Source organism: Culex pipiens, chromosome 2, assembly GCF_016801865.2.
Source record: "Culex pipiens pallens isolate TS chromosome 2, TS_CPP_V2, whole genome shotgun sequence".
Lineage (NCBI taxonomy): Eukaryota > Metazoa > Arthropoda > Insecta > Diptera > Culicidae > Culex > Culex pipiens.
In genome coordinates this window covers 192,358,141-192,375,310 of record NC_068938.1, presented here as the reverse complement: position 1 = coordinate 192,375,310, position 17,170 = coordinate 192,358,141, and the positions used below count along the sequence as shown (strand labels likewise).

General features: G+C 37.6%; 2 protein-coding genes across 2 annotated transcripts; both read right to left on the bottom strand.

The window, feature by feature from the left end:
• Nucleotides 1-5,267: 5,267 nt before the first annotated feature.
• On the bottom strand, nt 5,268-6,381 carry LOC120426096 (selenide, water dikinase 2-like). The gene has a single exon (XM_039590799.2). The coding sequence runs from the start codon at nt 6,361-6,363 to the stop codon at nt 5,458-5,460; it is 906 nt and encodes a 301-aa protein (XP_039446733.1). The 5' UTR covers nt 6,364-6,381; the 3' UTR covers nt 5,268-5,457.
• A 5,640-nt stretch (nt 6,382-12,021) lies between these two features.
• Nucleotides 12,022-13,619, bottom strand: LOC120426095 (selenide, water dikinase 2-like). Its single transcript, XM_039590798.2, has 3 exons — nt 13,488-13,619; nt 13,197-13,427; nt 12,022-13,133 (listed from the first exon to the last, which is right to left on the bottom strand). The coding sequence occupies exons 2-3, from the start codon at nt 13,405-13,407 to the stop codon at nt 12,205-12,207; spliced, it is 1,140 nt and encodes a 379-aa protein (XP_039446732.1). The 5' UTR covers nt 13,408-13,427; nt 13,488-13,619; the 3' UTR covers nt 12,022-12,204.
• Nucleotides 13,620-17,170: the final 3,551 nt, after the last annotated feature.

Below are 17,170 nucleotides of genomic sequence, written 5' to 3'. Positions count from 1 at the left end.
AGTTATGAGAAAAAGTCAAACCAATTTTGGCACGTTTTGTGCTGTTTTGAAATTTTGAGATGTTTCATGATTTTTGGACCTCAAACTTCAATGCCCGTTTTACCCCACTTCCCATTGTTGTAGAGGGCTCATATTTGGCATGAGTTCATCGCATGCAAACGCTGAAATTTTCATCCAAATCGGAGCACCTCGACACGACCAGTTACACATTGGCGAAAAACTTGCTCTTAAGGTGTCTGAGCAATTTTCTGAGATTCGATTTTTATTTTATTTTTTAATCCAGCTAAAACTGTCAAATTTCTAGACAGCTGTCCATACAAAAATGATATATGGGTCATTCCATCTGAAGCGGAACAGCATTTGAAAATTACCCTCTCCGATCCTGCTCAAATTTGGCAGTGCTGTTGATACTATCAAAACATTTAAGAATCCCGAATTTCATCCAAATCGGACCACCCCCTCCATTTTTGTACCTCCCCAAAACATCGACTTTTTGGCGATTTTTGAGCGAAACCCCTATCTTCAAACGACGATAACTCAGGAACCACAAATCTTAGAGGGTCGGTCTTAGACTCAATTTTGAAGGAAATTGGACGTAGAATCCATTTCCGTGATCAAAATTTTGATTAATTTATTTTTTCTACCTGTATTGCGCAATTGAAAACTTTAAACGGCCGTATCTCAAAACACCCCATCTTATTTTTTTGATTTGACCTCACCATCGTATTCCCCGTCCAATTTTACATAAGAATCACTTATCGACAGAAATGAATATGTTTCGTTCCAGAGATATCGAATTTTAAAGTTTTGAGTAGTTGAGATTACCTACATCAGCTTCATTCGCCGCATCTGCTAGAAGCACACAGGCGGGCTGATTAAAAACTGCTACCTGGTGTTCTGAGAGATGATTAATTTTATTTTTATAATTTTACGCAAATATTTTTTCAAATAGTTAATACCTTGATCAATCTTTTTTGAGTAAGGAATATTTATTGGGTTATTTTGAATGCACCGTTTTTTACGTGTTGCTAACCGTTTTAGAGTACTCCCGAGGCCATGACTAGGGCCTTTGTCATGGGCGGTAGCAAAATAGTGCTATTTCGTCAGCTGTGTGCTATCTTGTGACATAGGCCATTTTGGTCGAAACTGAGTTAATGAAGACGTTTTGCTATACTTAACAAACACTACAAGATGCTTTAACCCGATTTTGGGAACTCGCTTCCGTTTCCCGGATATCGTAATGCACACTTGTGACATAGACCAATTTATCATCAAAATGATCGTGCACACTTGTGACACGTCATATATGTTGTTGGAAAATGTGGAAAATTTCTCTTGTTTTTCACAAATTTATGTTGATACACATTTTCTAAAGGCAATGCATTGTTTTGTTTTTGAAAATATACTGATTAAGTCGGTTAAACTATTGATTTAAGCTTATTTTAGTTTGTATGGGAATACTGTGCACACTTGTGACACGTAGTACAATTTTACTTTCAAAACACACTTGTGACACGTGCTTTTCAGATTTTTGTTTACATAATGTATTGTATCTTTTAACTGGTTTAACCAAACTTGGAGCGATTGTTTAGCGATAGTATACGAACCGATTGCTACAAAAAGTTTGACTCTATCATTCATAATTTTGAAAATATTTATCGTCAAACTTTTAAATCGATTTTCTCGAATAGTACTAAATGGTCGTTGTCACAAGATAGCACACAACTGACGATTTAGCAAAAAACCCAAAATCTGATTTATGGATTAAAAGTTTGATCATATTAAATCGATTTTTATATTGTGAGCCAGCTCCATTTGATTAAAAGATGATTTTGGTCACGGTACATTTAATTAACAAAATATTTATACGTGTGGACAGCAGCCGTATTGTGTTCCAAGAATCCAAGAATGATAGAAGAAAAAAAAAACATTGTTGTTCTGATGGTGTCGAAGTCATCGCAACTTTATTTGCGGAATTAGCCGCTACGCAGCAGATCAAACTTTGTAATTTTCTAACATTTTTCATTTTTATACTTTCCAGAAATCCTTTTCCTACTCCTTGTGATCGTCCTTCACTAGAATACAACGTATCAACAAATTTTATTAATTTTAATTCATATTTTTTTACTCAATAATGTATCGTGCACTTATTGTTCAGTGTTACTTACAAGATCAATTGCATTTTCCTGCACGCTCCGTCGTAATCCAATTCTGCCCTTTACTGTGTGTCGTTATTGCTCTGTCGTGTGAGTTAGCACAGAAATTCACTTAATTTTTTTTGAGCAGATAAACATTTGCGATTAAACTCCTGTTTCCTACAGTTATACAGTTAATTTTTGCTCAAAGTGATATAGATTATTTATGATGAATTATTATTTCAATAAATGATCAGGTAGCAGTTATTGATCAGCCCGCCTGTGTGCTTCCAGCAGATGCGGCGAATGAAGCTGATGTAGGTAATCTCAAAAAATCAAAACATTAAAATTCGATATCTCTGGAACGAAACATATTCATTTCTGTCGATAAGTGATTCTTATGTAAAATTGGACGGGGAATACGATGGTGAGGTCAAATCAAAAAAATAAAATGGGGTGTTTTGAGATACGGCCGTTTAAAGTTTTCAATTGCGCAATGCAGGTAGAAAAAATAAATTAATCAAAATTTTGATCACGGAAATGGATTCTACGTCCAATTTCCTTCAAAATTGAGTCTAAGACCTACCTTCTAAGATTTGTGGTTCCTGAGCTATCGCCGTTTGAAAATAGGGGTTTTGCTCAAAAATCGCCAAAAAGTCGATGTTTTGGGGAGTTACAAAAATGGAGGGGGTGGTCCGATTTGGATGAAATTCGGGATTCTTGCATGTTTCGATAGTATCAACAGCCCTGCCAAATTTGAGCAGGATCGGAGAGGGTAATTTTCAAATTTGCACTTTTTCGTGCACAGTTGAGATGGAATGACCCATATGAAGAATTAAAAAAAACTGTATCTTTTGAAGGAATTTTTTGATCGATTTGGTCTCTTCGGCAAAGTTGTAGGTATGGATAAGGACTACACTTAAAATAAATGATACACGATTTTGGTGATTTTTAATTTGTAATTTGTTGTTTTGTTGGGTACGATAACTTGTTAGTTAAACTATGTATCAAGTCAAGGAGGGAATTTTACTGTTTGTCACCAAAACTTGATTTGCAAAGAAAAAACACTATTTTTTTTATTTTCTGATATGTTTTAGGGGACATCAAATGCCATTTTTTCAGAAATTTCCAGAATGAGCAAAACATCTTTGACCGAGTTATGAATTTTTGAATCAATACTGATTTTTCCAAAAATTGAAAAAAACATTTTTCAACTTCATTTTTAGATGTAAAATCAAATTTACAATCAAAAAATATTCCAGTTAAATTTAGATAAAGTGCACCGTTTTGCCTTCCTCACTGCGGTAAGGCTATAATCCTGCTGTAAAAATGAACTTTTTATTAAAAGCTCAAAGACCCACCTTCATGTATACATAACGACTCAGAATCGAAAACTGAACAAATGTCTGTGTGTGTGTATGTGTGTGTATGTGTAAACGGTGTCCGGATCCATCATCCGACCCATCGTTCGTTAGGTAATCGAGAGACCTTTCCAACGAGTCCACAACATTGAAGATTTGGCAACCCTGTCTCGAGTTATGGCCACTTAAGTTATAGCTGTGTACTTATTTTTCTGGATCTAAAAAAATAGCTGGCAAACCACTTATATTAAAAATGAGGAAGGCATCAACCACATAGGTGGATTAAGTTAGTTTTTAAGTTAAATACATTTTGAGGTAATTTTTTTGAAAATGGTCGCGGTTATTCATTTTTTTAAATGTGGCCCATGTTTGCCCACATTAAAAAAAATATATATTTGAAAACTGAGAAAATTCTCTACATTTTGCTTATTTGAACTTTGTCGATACGACCCTTAGTTGCTGAGATATTGCCATGCAAAGATTAAAAAACAGGAAAATTGATGTTTTCTAAGTCTCACCCAAACAACCCACCATTTTTTAATGTCGATATCTCAGCAACTAATGGTCAGATTTTCAATGTAAAATATGAATCATTTGTGAAATTTTCCGATCCGATTTATTTTTTTTTAAATCAAGACTAACATTTCAAAAGGGCCAAACATTCAATATTACGATCGAATGCGACCAAAACGGTCAAAATCCGTTCAGTCAGTCTGTAGATAATCCAGTGTCAATTTTTCGATTAACATCCCTACACACACATACATTTTCTCAGAACATGATTCTGAGTCGATAAGTATACGTGAAGGTGGGTCCAAAACGTCTAATTAAGAAGACAAGCAAAACAATGTAAATGGGCCAAAGTCGAAGTGTAAACAAACAGTCTGTCCTGCTTACGTCAGTGGATGTGTTTATATTAGAAACGAGCAGGACATACTCTTTTTTTACACTTCGACTTTGGCCCATTTTCATTGTTTTGCTTGAAGTTAATTTTTCGAGTGATTTTATAGGCTTTTTGGAAGGCAAAAATTATTTAAATTTATGATAGCCAACACTTCAATGCAAAAAACCAGGAGTTACGTCATGACTTTCAAAATGTTTAGCTTTATAACCCAAGATGTGTACTTCCTGTCCGATATTCTGTAATCTTTTGAAATGCAACCCACACAAGATAACGTCAAATTTGTTTGCTAGCCTTCGACACATTTCCACCCGACAATTAGAGGCAGGATGGAGCTGCAGCCAGCATGCAACCCAATGCAAAGCCTCCTTTGTGATGCAAAACTTTTGCTTCCCCCGCTTCAGAGTTTGAATTTCGTAAGAAACTTGCCTGATGATTTGGGCAAGTTTCCACGTGGGCAACCCTTATTTTCCACAAAACTTCCTGCCGAGCGTAACGACGAGAAGGGCAAATAAAATTTGATGCGGAAATTGAATCGTTTCAGGGGGTGGGACAAATAGTTTGCTAGCCCGGATAAAAAGATCTACCTGAAAAACGCAAGAAACTTGCTTCCTTCTTCCTAACGTTGGAGAAAGTTTGGGTTTGTTCACACAAATATGGGCACGCCTCGAAAGTGTTACTGAAACGACGAACTCAAGCAACTAACTGCAGCTCAGGGGATGGTAATTGGGTGAACAATTGGACACGTGTGCGAAATGGAGAAACTTTTGTTTGTTTTTTGGGTTGTTTGACCGTAGTTTAGTGCGGGCACGTGGGATTGTTGAATCTTCTTTTAAGGACATTTCTCTGGATTCAAGAATTAAAAAGATCTTTTTTAAAATGCTCAAAAAATATTTATTGCTTCATCAGGTGGAAAATTTTAAGCCAAAGTTCCGCCACGCGCACATTTGCCAGAAGAAACTTTCGCAAATTTACCAGCATTTCAGCCTTTAAAAATAAGCTTCATACGCTTCCGGACATACGCGCGCGCAGCGAAACTTAAACGAAATTCTTCCAAATTTTAGTCAACACTGATAACGGTCGGATTTGGACTCATTCTAAGCACTCGACTTCCGGAGACGACCTTCCCGATGATCCACGCGTCATGCTCCGACACTGTCCGGTACTCTGCGCAGAACTTTTCCGCATTCTCCGCCGGCAAACTGACCAGCAGCCCTCCGGAAGTCTCGACCGCCTTGCCGGCCATCAACTTCGGCGTTCGACCGAGGATTTCCGCGATTTTGACCACGTTCCGAATGATGGGCAGCGTGTCGAGCTCGAAGTCAACGTCGGCCTTCTGGAACTTGAGCAGATTCTCGGCGTGCCCAAACAGACCGAACCCGGTCACGTCGGTGGCCGCGTGGGCGCCAAATTTGTGCATCAGCTCCGCGCCGGACCGATTCAGCCGGGACATGGACTCGACGGCGATGGCGTACGATCGCTCGACTTCCGCCGGAGTCAAATGGGCCGCGAGTTTGGTCCAGTTTTCTGCCTCCTCGGTCATCCAGATGAAGGCGTTCGTGGCCAGCTGGGTCCCCAGCGGTTTCGTAAGGACCAGGGCGTCTCCCGGCTGGGCGGTGTACGGCATGATGAGCTCGGATTTGTGACAAACGGCCGTCGCAATGCCCCCAATTATGCACCACGGATTCAACGCGATGCTGCCGATCTTGGCCGGACACTTAGCCTCGGCCGCCGCTTCCTGAAACCCTCGAATGATCATCGGGACCACAATGTCCCGCTCCGCCTCCGAAAACTCCGTCGGGGCCGAACACACCAGCTTGATCTCGTCGATTGCCAGCGCGCCCACGGCGTAAACATCGCTCACGACATTGGCCAGTGCGGTTCGTACTCCTGCGACGAGCAGTGGTCGTTTCCAATATCTGCGTAAATCTAATGACAGACGGTAAAACTCGGAACAAAATTTCATCACCAAGGAATTCTAACGGAATCGCAATGGACCTGCATCTGATGGACAACAAATTCCTAGTCGGAAAAACGCAAAAACCGTCAGGAAAGTTAATTCGCAACAGTAACTGCCTGTACGACTGCCTTCTTACAAGCATCTTCGAGCTGCGATCGATTTCCTCGAAACAATTCGCGCTAGAGATCAGCCAACATTTGGTAAAAGTTTTGGAAAATCAGTCAAACCCAGAGCCCACTTTGAGACAATTCTTGGATTTTAACAAACCGTCAACCTTTAAGGAGCTGTGTTTCGCACAATTTTTGAGTGCTTGTCTCGAAAGTCCTGCCAGGGGAGTCGTTGCATTCGGTGACCTGATGGAGCGAGCTAAAATCGGCCCACTAGACTGGCACGGAACTGGATGCGGTCACGTCCAAGCGGTTACGATCCACAATTCGAAACGTTTTGTAGAAGCTGGATTCACGAAGAACGCCACAACTGACACAGTATTTGGGAGGGTTATGTCCGATTTGAGGGAGGCGTTTTTCAAAGTTTTTCAATGAAAATGGAGAAAAATTAATGATTTTTTTAATGGGATCAACTAAAACAATATAACCATGCATTATGATAAAGCCTACATTTATTAGATCTAAAAATATCATGTCTTCATAATCTTATTTTTTTAACCCTAGGTTTATTTTATCGAACAATAAAAATTTTAATTCTGGTAAAGAAAAACAACGAAAATATAATGTTAACGAATAAATTGAATAAAACGTGTTTTTTACTACAACCGTCCAAACTGGTGTTTTGCGCAGTGATCCCATGCACCGCGTGTCAAACGCGTTCTCTGTTTTCTGTACTCGATCAAACACCAGCACCGTGTATGCACGCGTACAAGCAAACCTATACTCAACCGTGAACCGTCCAAATCTGGGCTACCTCATGGAATCGATGATTAACCCATAACTACACACAAAAAAATATTTCCTAATGTTACATCATTTATGATGTAACACTTTTGCACGTCATTAAACATTTAAATTTAAATTCAATTTGATGTAAATTTGCAACAAATTATACGTAAAAACATGATTTTACGTGTGATTCAACCGTTTACATCGAATCTCAAGTTTACATCAACTGAGTTTACATGTGATTCATTTTTTCCGTGTCGAGTAAATTCACATATTTTTTTCTGTGTAGGCTAAATTCCAAATTTAAGAGCGAGTTTTTCACCAATGTGTAACAGGTCGTATCGAGGTGCTCCGATTTGGATGAAACTTTCAGCGTTTGTTTGTCTATACATGGGATGAACTCTTGCCAAATATGAGCCCTCTACGACAAAGGGAAGTGGGGTAAAACGGGTTTTGAAGTTTGAGGTCGAAAAAACATAAAAAATCTTAAAATTGCTCCCATTTGCGTAAAACTTCATCAATTCCAACTCTCTTATATGCATTCGAAAGGTCTTTTGAAGCACTTTAAAATGTGCTATAGACATCCAGGATTGGTTTGTCTTTTTCTCATAGCTTTGCAAATTACTGTTAAAAATTGATTTTTTTTAAAACCTTAATATCTTTTTGCAACAGCCTCCAACACCCAAACTCTCGTAGGTCAAAAGATAGGTAATTACATGGACTATAAGCCTACGGAAATAACTTTTTGGCCAATCGCAGTTTTTCTCATAGTTTTTAAATTTTTCTAGATCAAACATTTTAAAACGTTAGTTTTTGCCCTGTAGGCCGCCATAGCGGCAATTTTTGGTCTCAATTTAGTCATATTCGGAATCCTCGGATAATTTCACGTAAGTTAGAAGTATTGGAGTTGTAATTTTGATTGGAAAAAATGCCATTTAGAATAAATTAAAATATTTTTTAACATTTTGTCGGATTAGGGGTAAAACAGATATTCGCCTACTTGATACAGCATTTGACGTATTGATCACAGGGTAAATAAGATCTATTTCTTTTTTAAAAAATGTTTTATTCAATTATTTTTTAAATCAAATTTGCAACTCCAATACTTCTAACTTACGTGAAATTGTCCGAGGATTCCGAATATGACAAAATTGATACCAAAAGTGCCGTCTTCTTGGCCTACAGGGCAAAAACCAACGTCGTAAAATGTTTGTTCTAGAAAAATTTAAAAACTATGAGAAAAACTGCGATTGGCCAAAAAGTTAATGCCATAGGCTTATAGTCCATGAAATTAACTATCTTTTGACCTATAGGAGTATGGGTGTTGGAGGCTGTTGCAAAAAGATATTAGGGTTTTTAAAAAAATCAATTTTTAACAGTAATTTGCAAAAGCTATGAGAAAAAGTCAAACAAATCCTCGATGTCTATGGCACATTTTGAAGTGCTTCAAAAGACCTTTCGAATGCAACTAAGAGAATTAGAATTGATCAAGTTTTACGCAAATGGGAGCAATTTCAAGATTTTTTATGTTTTTTCGACCTCAAACTTCAAAGCCCGTTTTACCCCACTTCCCTTTGTCGTAGAGGGCTCATATTTGGCATGAGTTCGTCTCATGTATAAACAAACAAACGCTGAAAGTTTCATCCAAATCGGAGCACCTCGATACGACCTCTAGAACAAACCGAGCAATATTTACAAATACTGCCTCTTAAGCTCATTCTGACCACGGCAACCCCTCTAACTAAGTCCTTGAAGTTTGAATGGGAAAAATTCGTAAAATATATGGAGAAAAGCAACTGGTTCAGTATTTTACCTCCGGAAGGTGCAATAACTTTTCAATTCGTACCAATTCTCGGAACTAAGATCGTCAATCAATTTGGAATAACTTTCCTGAAGACACCATAGTTTAAGGATTTATTTTTTAAAAACTTATTTGATAATAATAAACAAGTTCCATAATCCACCTTAAGAGGCAGTTTTTGTAGATTTTGCTCGGTTTGTTCTAGAGGTCCAAAAATTTCCGTCTTGTTGGCCTACAGGACAAAAGTTAACGGTGTAAAAAGTTTGTTATACAGAAAAAGATTTTAAGGTTTTAACAAAATCCATGTTTAACAGTAATTTGCAAAAGTTATGAGAAAAAGTCAAACCAATTTTGGCACGTTTTGTGCTGTTTTGAAATTTTGAGATGTTTCATGATTTTTGGACCTCAAACTTCAATGCCCGTTTTACCCCACTTCCCATTGTTGTAGAGGGCTCATATTTGGCATGAGTTCATCGCATGCAAACGCTGAAATTTTCATCCAAATCGGAGCACCTCGACACGACCAGTTACACATTGGCGAAAAACTTGCTCTTAAGGTGTCTGAGCAATTTTCTGAGATTCGATTTTTATTTTATTTTTTAATCCAGCTAAAACTGTCAAATTTCTAGACAGCTGTCCATACAAAAATGATATATGAAGAATTAAAAAAAAACTGTATCTTTTGAAGGAATTTTTTGATCGATTTGGTCTCTTCGGCAAAGTTGTAGGTATGGATAAGGACTACACTTAAAATAAATGATACACGATTTTGGTGATTTTTAATTTGTAATTTGTTGTTTTGTTGGGTACGATAACTTGTTAGTTAAACTATGTATCAAGTCAAGGAGGGAATTTTACTGTTTGTCACCAAAACTTGATTTGCAAAGAAAAAACACTATTTTTTTTATTTTCTGATATGTTTTAGGGGACATCAAATGCCATTTTTTCAGAAATTTCCAGAATGAGCAAAACATCTTTGACCGAGTTATGAATTTTTGAATCAATACTGATTTTTCCAAAAATTGAAAAAAACATTTTTCAACTTCATTTTTAGATGTAAAATCAAATTTACAATCAAAAAATATTCCAGTTAAATTTAGATAAAGTGCACCGTTTTGCCTTCCTCACTGCGGTAAGGCTATAATCCTGCTGTAAAAATGAACTTTTTATTAAAAGCTCAAAGACCCACCTTCATGTATACATAACGACTCAGAATCGAAAACTGAACAAATGTCTGTGTGTGTGTATGTGTGTGTATGTGTAAACGGTGTCCGGATCCATCATCCGACCCATCGTTCGTTAGGTAATCGAGAGACCTTTCCAACGAGTCCACAACATTGAAGATTTGGCAACCCTGTCTCGAGTTATGGCCACTTAAGTTATAGCTGTGTACTTATTTTTCTGGATCTAAAAAAATAGCTGGCAAACCACTTATATTAAAAATGAGGAAGGCATCAACCACATAGGTGGATTAAGTTAGTTTTTAAGTTAAATACATTTTGAGGTAATTTTTTTGAAAATGGTCGCGGTTATTCATTTTTTTAAATGTGGCCCATGTTTGCCCACATTAAAAAAAATATATATTTGAAAACTGAGAAAATTCTCTACATTTTGCTTATTTGAACTTTGTCGATACGACCCTTAGTTGCTGAGATATTGCCATGCAAAGATTAAAAAACAGGAAAATTGATGTTTTCTAAGTCTCACCCAAACAACCCACCATTTTTTAATGTCGATATCTCAGCAACTAATGGTCAGATTTTCAATGTAAAATATGAATCATTTGTGAAATTTTCCGATCCGATTTATTTTTTTTTAAATCAAGACTAACATTTCAAAAGGGCCAAACATTCAATATTACGATCGAATGCGACCAAAACGGTCAAAATCCGTTCAGTCAGTCTGTAGATAATCCAGTGTCAATTTTTCGATTAACATCCCTACACACACATACATTTTCTCAGAACATGATTCTGAGTCGATAAGTATACGTGAAGGTGGGTCCAAAACGTCTAATTAAGAAGACAAGCAAAACAATGTAAATGGGCCAAAGTCGAAGTGTAAACAAACAGTCTGTCCTGCTTACGTCAGTGGATGTGTTTATATTAGAAACGAGCAGGACATACTCTTTTTTTACACTTCGACTTTGGCCCATTTTCATTGTTTTGCTTGAAGTTAATTTTTCGAGTGATTTTATAGGCTTTTTGGAAGGCAAAAATTATTTAAATTTATGATAGCCAACACTTCAATGCAAAAAACCAGGAGTTACGTCATGACTTTCAAAATGTTTAGCTTTATAACCCAAGATGTGTACTTCCTGTCCGATATTCTGTAATCTTTTGAAATGCAACCCACACAAGATAACGTCAAATTTGTTTGCTAGCCTTCGACACATTTCCACCCGACAATTAGAGGCAGGATGGAGCTGCAGCCAGCATGCAACCCAATGCAAAGCCTCCTTTGTGATGCAAAACTTTTGCTTCCCCCGCTTCAGAGTTTGAATTTCGTAAGAAACTTGCCTGATGATTTGGGCAAGTTTCCACGTGGGCAACCCTTATTTTCCACAAAACTTCCTGCCGAGCGTAACGACGAGAAGGGCAAATAAAATTTGATGCGGAAATTGAATCGTTTCAGGGGGTGGGACAAATAGTTTGCTAGCCCGGATAAAAAGATCTACCTGAAAAACGCAAGAAACTTGCTTCCTTCTTCCTAACGTTGGAGAAAGTTTGGGTTTGTTCACACAAATATGGGCACGCCTCGAAAGTGTTACTGAAACGACGAACTCAAGCAACTAACTGCAGCTCAGGGGATGGTAATTTGGTGAACAATTGGACACGTGTGCGAAATGGAGAAACTTTTGTTTGTTTTTTGGGTTGTTTGACCGTAGTTTAGTGCGGGCACGTGGGATTGTTGAATCTTCTTTTAAGGACATTTCTCTGGATTCAAGAATTAAAAAGATCTTTTTTAAAATGCTCAAAAAATATTTATTGCTTCATCAGGTGGAACATTTTAAGCCAAAGTTCCGCCACGCGCACATTTGCCAGAAGAAACTTTCGCAAATTTACCAGCATTTCAGCCTTTAAAAATAAGCTTCATACGCTTCCGGACATACGCGCGCGCAGCGAAACTTAAACGAAATTCTTCCAAATATTAGTCAACACTGATAACGGTCGGATTTGGACTCATTCTAAGCACTCGACTGCCGGGGACGACCTTCCCGATGATCCACGCGTCATGCTCGGACACTGTCCGGTACTCTGCGCAGAACTTTTCCGCATTCTCCGCCGGCAAACTGACCAGCAGCCCTCCGGAAGTCTCGACCGCCTTGCCGGCCATCAACTTCGGCGTTCGACCGAGGATTTCCGCGATTTTGACCACGTTCCGGATGATGGGCAGCGTGTCGAGCTCGAAGTCAACGTCGGCCTTCTGGAACTTGAGCAGATTCTCGGCGTGCCCAAACAGACCGAACCCGGTCACGTCGGTGGCCGCGTGGGCGCCAAATTTGTGCATCAGCTCCGCGCCGGATCGATTCAGCCGGGACATGGACTCGACGGCGATGGCGTACGATCGCTCGACTTCCGCCGGAGTCAAATGGGCCGCGAGTTTGGTCCAGTTTTCCGCCTCCTCGGTCATCCAGATGAAGGCGTTCGTGGCCAGCTGGGTCCCCAGCGGTTTCGTAAGAACCAGGGCATCTCCCGGTTGGGCGTTGTACGGCATAATGAGCTCAGATTTGTGACAAACGGCAGTCGCAATACCCCCAATTATGCACCACGGATTCAACGCGATGCTGCCGATCTTGGCCGGACACTTGGCCTCGACCGCCGCTTCCTGAAACCCTCGAATGATCATCGGGACCACAATGTCCCGCTCCGCTTCGGAAAACTCCGTCGGGGCCGAACACACCAGCTTGATCTCGTCGATTGCCAGCGCGCCCACGGCGTAAACATCGCTCACGACATTGGCCAACGCAATCCGCCCGAGCATGTGCGGATCGTCGATCAACGGGTAGAAAAAGTCCACCGTTTGAACCAGCTGCAAGTCATTCTTCAACGGAATCACCGAAGAATCCAATCCAATGCCTAAAAATGACGATAACGAAAGCGGTCAATATTTGAACAACCTGTTTCGAACCGTAAGCTTACCAACTCCCTCGTTATCAGTGCTGCTTTTACCCTCCTTATCTACTAAACTTTGGGAAGGTTCTCCCCCTCCGCCGAGGTACTGGTCGGCGTAAACTCCTCGCAGAAGCCGGTCAAGGACATCCTGAGGAATCTTGGACCCTCACCCGCGCAGTGTCGAGAACCGGGTCAACCGGAAGGCACGGTCCAGGCCGTGCTGCTCCGGTTTGAACATTTTTTTGTCTGCCGTCGCTTCTGTGAAAATTATTTAAATTATGAAAATTAAGGTTTCTTAAAAAGCACGCAATTTCTTACCTGAGCGAGTGCTGAATGACGAATGAGATTTTATTTTTGGTTTCGAGTGCAAGAACAACAACAACAACAAACGCAGGAGGAACTCACCCACCTGTTGCTGGGTGGGTGACGTTAGCCCGTGTGAGTTCCTTCGTCAGGGGGTGCGCTAGGGATGTCCTGACTCTTCAAAATGGCTCGGAATAGAAAAAAAAACGCAAAATTAATATTTTTATTACTGACGTTTGTTTAAGGTCCAATAAAACAAAATTTCACCCTTACCAAAAATCATGATTTTCAGAGTTCCAAATCCCACTTTTCATATGAATTTTTCAGTTCAACCCATATAACCATTTTTATGGTTGTAGTACCTGAACTCAAAAAATCGTATGAAAAGTGGGATATGGAACTCAAAAAATCATGATTTTTGGTAAGGGTGTTGTCATAAGTCAAAGGTTTCCCAAAAGGCAAAAAATTAAAAAAAAATATTGGACCTTTTGCAAAATTAACTCCAAATTGTTTGCACAATTGGGTCCAAAGCCCTGTGTTAATTTCAGCACACAGTATACAGCCATAACTGAGGCCATAACCCAGTCACGAAATATTCTAGCAGAGCTGGTTCTGCCAGAATCCTGCTAGAACGGTGGAACATTTCTGCTATAATGCTGTAAGAATATCCAGCTCTGTAAGAACTCTGCTAGAATCCTTCTAGAACGTCGTTACTGGGAAATGGAACGCCAGAGAACAATTCTGGAGTTTTTTTTTTAAAAAAAGGTCCAATAAACAAAATTTCTGGTTTTTGCTTTTTGCAACCGCCTTGAGTCAGGGGTATTAAAAACACCCAAAAATCAAAGAATTTGAATTTTCCTTTTTGAATGCGATTTATAATTATAAACGTTTCAATAATTTTGTATTCGACATAGGTGATAATATTAAAAATCTCCGCCGAATTTCAAATCGCAGAATTTTGCAATGGACAGATTTAGTTTTTTGGTTGAATGGAGTAAAAAATAGAAGTTGTCTTTATAGCTGTCGGCCATCGGTTGGCCATCTAGTTAATGCTAGTACCAACCAGCAACCTCTGGATTAAGATTCCCCTGCGCTGTCCACAGTGAATGAAGTAAACCAGAGTGAAAATAAACTTGACAATAATCATAGAAATATCTATTTTCTGACTGAAAATCATATCGAGGTTTTTAAGCGAAGATGGCGTTCGAATGGTGAACGCCCGAAATGTAAAAATCACGCAGTGGTACCAACATTACGGAAAAAGTGTGCCATGGCATGACAGCCACATTTTTTTCTAATGTTGGTGCTACTGCGCGATTTTGACATTTCGGGCGTTCACCATTCGAACGCAATCTTCGCTTAAAACCTGGATAATTGAAATTTAAAAATTCTACAATACAATAATAATAATGAAAATTTTGAAAATATGGAAAAACAAAATTCAGAAATTTCAAATAACTAAGAAAAATAATAAAAGAAATTTCAACATTATTTAATTTCTGTGTTTGTTGAAATATGCAAAATTTAATAATAATGTTAATGTTGAAGTATTTATCAATTCAATGGCTCAAAAATTTTTAAATTCAAAACCTGAAAAATTTAAAAAATTCAGTCAAAATTTAAAAAGTTTTAAAAATTATAGAAATTCAAAAATACAGATTTACAAATTCTCGAAATTCTAACAATCAAAAATTTATGTTTTTTCCAAAATTCGAACTTAAGAATTTAAGAATTAAGGAATAAAAAAACATAAAATTTAAAAATTCCATAGATTCATAACTTTGAATTTTTATAATTTAAAATTGTTTGTGTTTCGAGTTTTAGAATTTAAAAATTTCTAATTTTCTGGTTTTTTTAGTTGAGAAATTTAACATTATTGATTTCTTAATTTTGTTGATGATGTTGATGCTAATAATTAGGGTTAGTGAAATTTCACGATTTCACGGACAGCGTGAAATCCGCGAAATTTGGCTTTTTCCGCGAAATCCCGTGAAATTTTATGTTTGTATGAAAATGTAACGATTTTTCTCAAAATAATTTATTAAACCCAAAAAGGAATAAAAATAATCTAATAAACTACTGTAGAATTAAGCGAGTGAATATCCTGGTTTAATTACTAATATAGGGTTAGTGATTTTTGACGATTTCGTGGACGGCGTGAAATTCGTGAAATTTATCAATTTTCTCAAATCATTTTTTTCAAATAACAACTTAATAAATATTTCATCCAAAAAGACTATTTAACTAAATGTTATTAGTTTTCAATTAAAAAGCTTGAATATATATGTATGTAAAGTTGATATGAACCATTTGAAGAAATGTTCAGAGTTTTGAGCTTTTTTAGAAACTAACCAAATTTAGCTATATTTTCATTCGCTGTATTAAAAAGTTCACTGCTATTTCATTTAAAATGTATAGTTTTGAAAGAATTTAAAAGAATCAAGCTTTGATTTATTCAAAATAAAATGAAGAGTATTGTTTATCTTTGGAATCACATTTTAAAAACATGTAATTTTTTTGGGCCTATTTAATTATAATTATATGTGTTTATTTGGGTGGATGATTCCCGTGAAAGTTAAAAAATACTACTTTTTTGTTATCTTTTCACATTAAGAATAATAATTTTGATTTTGTTAAAAAATATATTATTTTTGCAAATTGATTTTAAATTTAGTTATTGAAAAGTGAGCTAAAACCCTTAAAAAATATGTTTAATGGACTAAATGTCGCAGAAAAATCAATTTATTTTACTCATTTTGACTGGACAAGATTGTTAATAAATGTAAAATTGTCAATAAAATGTAAATTGATATAATTGAAACCATTTTAGCTTTATAAGTCAAAAATTATAAGAGCAGTTCAGTAAATGAGAATACGCGTGCCCTACATTTTGTTTCAAAATATATATGGCCCATCCATAAACCAGGAGGATTTTTTTGTGTCGCATTCAAATTTAGTGAAGATTTTTTTTTAGTTTATTGAAGAATATAATAATGAAGCATAAAAAGTAGTTTCTGTGATTTAAACATAGGATTTTTAGAGTTATTACACTCAAACCCCGATGGTTTGACACCAACTGTTGTCAAACGAACGGGGTCACGTTTTAGTTTGACACCCCTTTTACACGGAGTTCACACACACTACTAAACGTTTGTTTTGATAGTGTGCGTGAGCGCCGTGTAAAAAGTGACAGTTCGTCACTTTTTAGTTTGACTTTGACCAACCAACGGGATACAAACTAAAAAAGTGTCAAACGAAAAAGTGACCAACCACCGGGGGTTGAGTGTATAACATTTTTTCAAGTTCCGCGAAATTTGCGTTAAATTTGGTGTTTTGAAATTGAGGTCCCCGTGAAATTTGCAATTTTCGAGCGTGAAAAATCACTAAGCCTACTGATAATTGTTGTTAAAAGTTTTTAGTCTTTTAACTTAATTTTTGTTTTTAATATTTGGAATCTTTTTATTTCCCCCCATAGAACCTCAAGCGCGCACACCGTCAAACGCGCTCATACCAAACTGTCAACTTTTCTTAAGGGGGGGTCACGAAAAGAACACGCAACATTTCTTGACCGCGTTCCTTCTGATCCGGATACCGTACTTATGGGAGAACTGTCATTTAAACCACTCGAATCGGGTGCTCCATTCAAAACTATAATTTTAAATTTGTTCAATTGGGTCCTAAAATGAAGCTTAGATTGC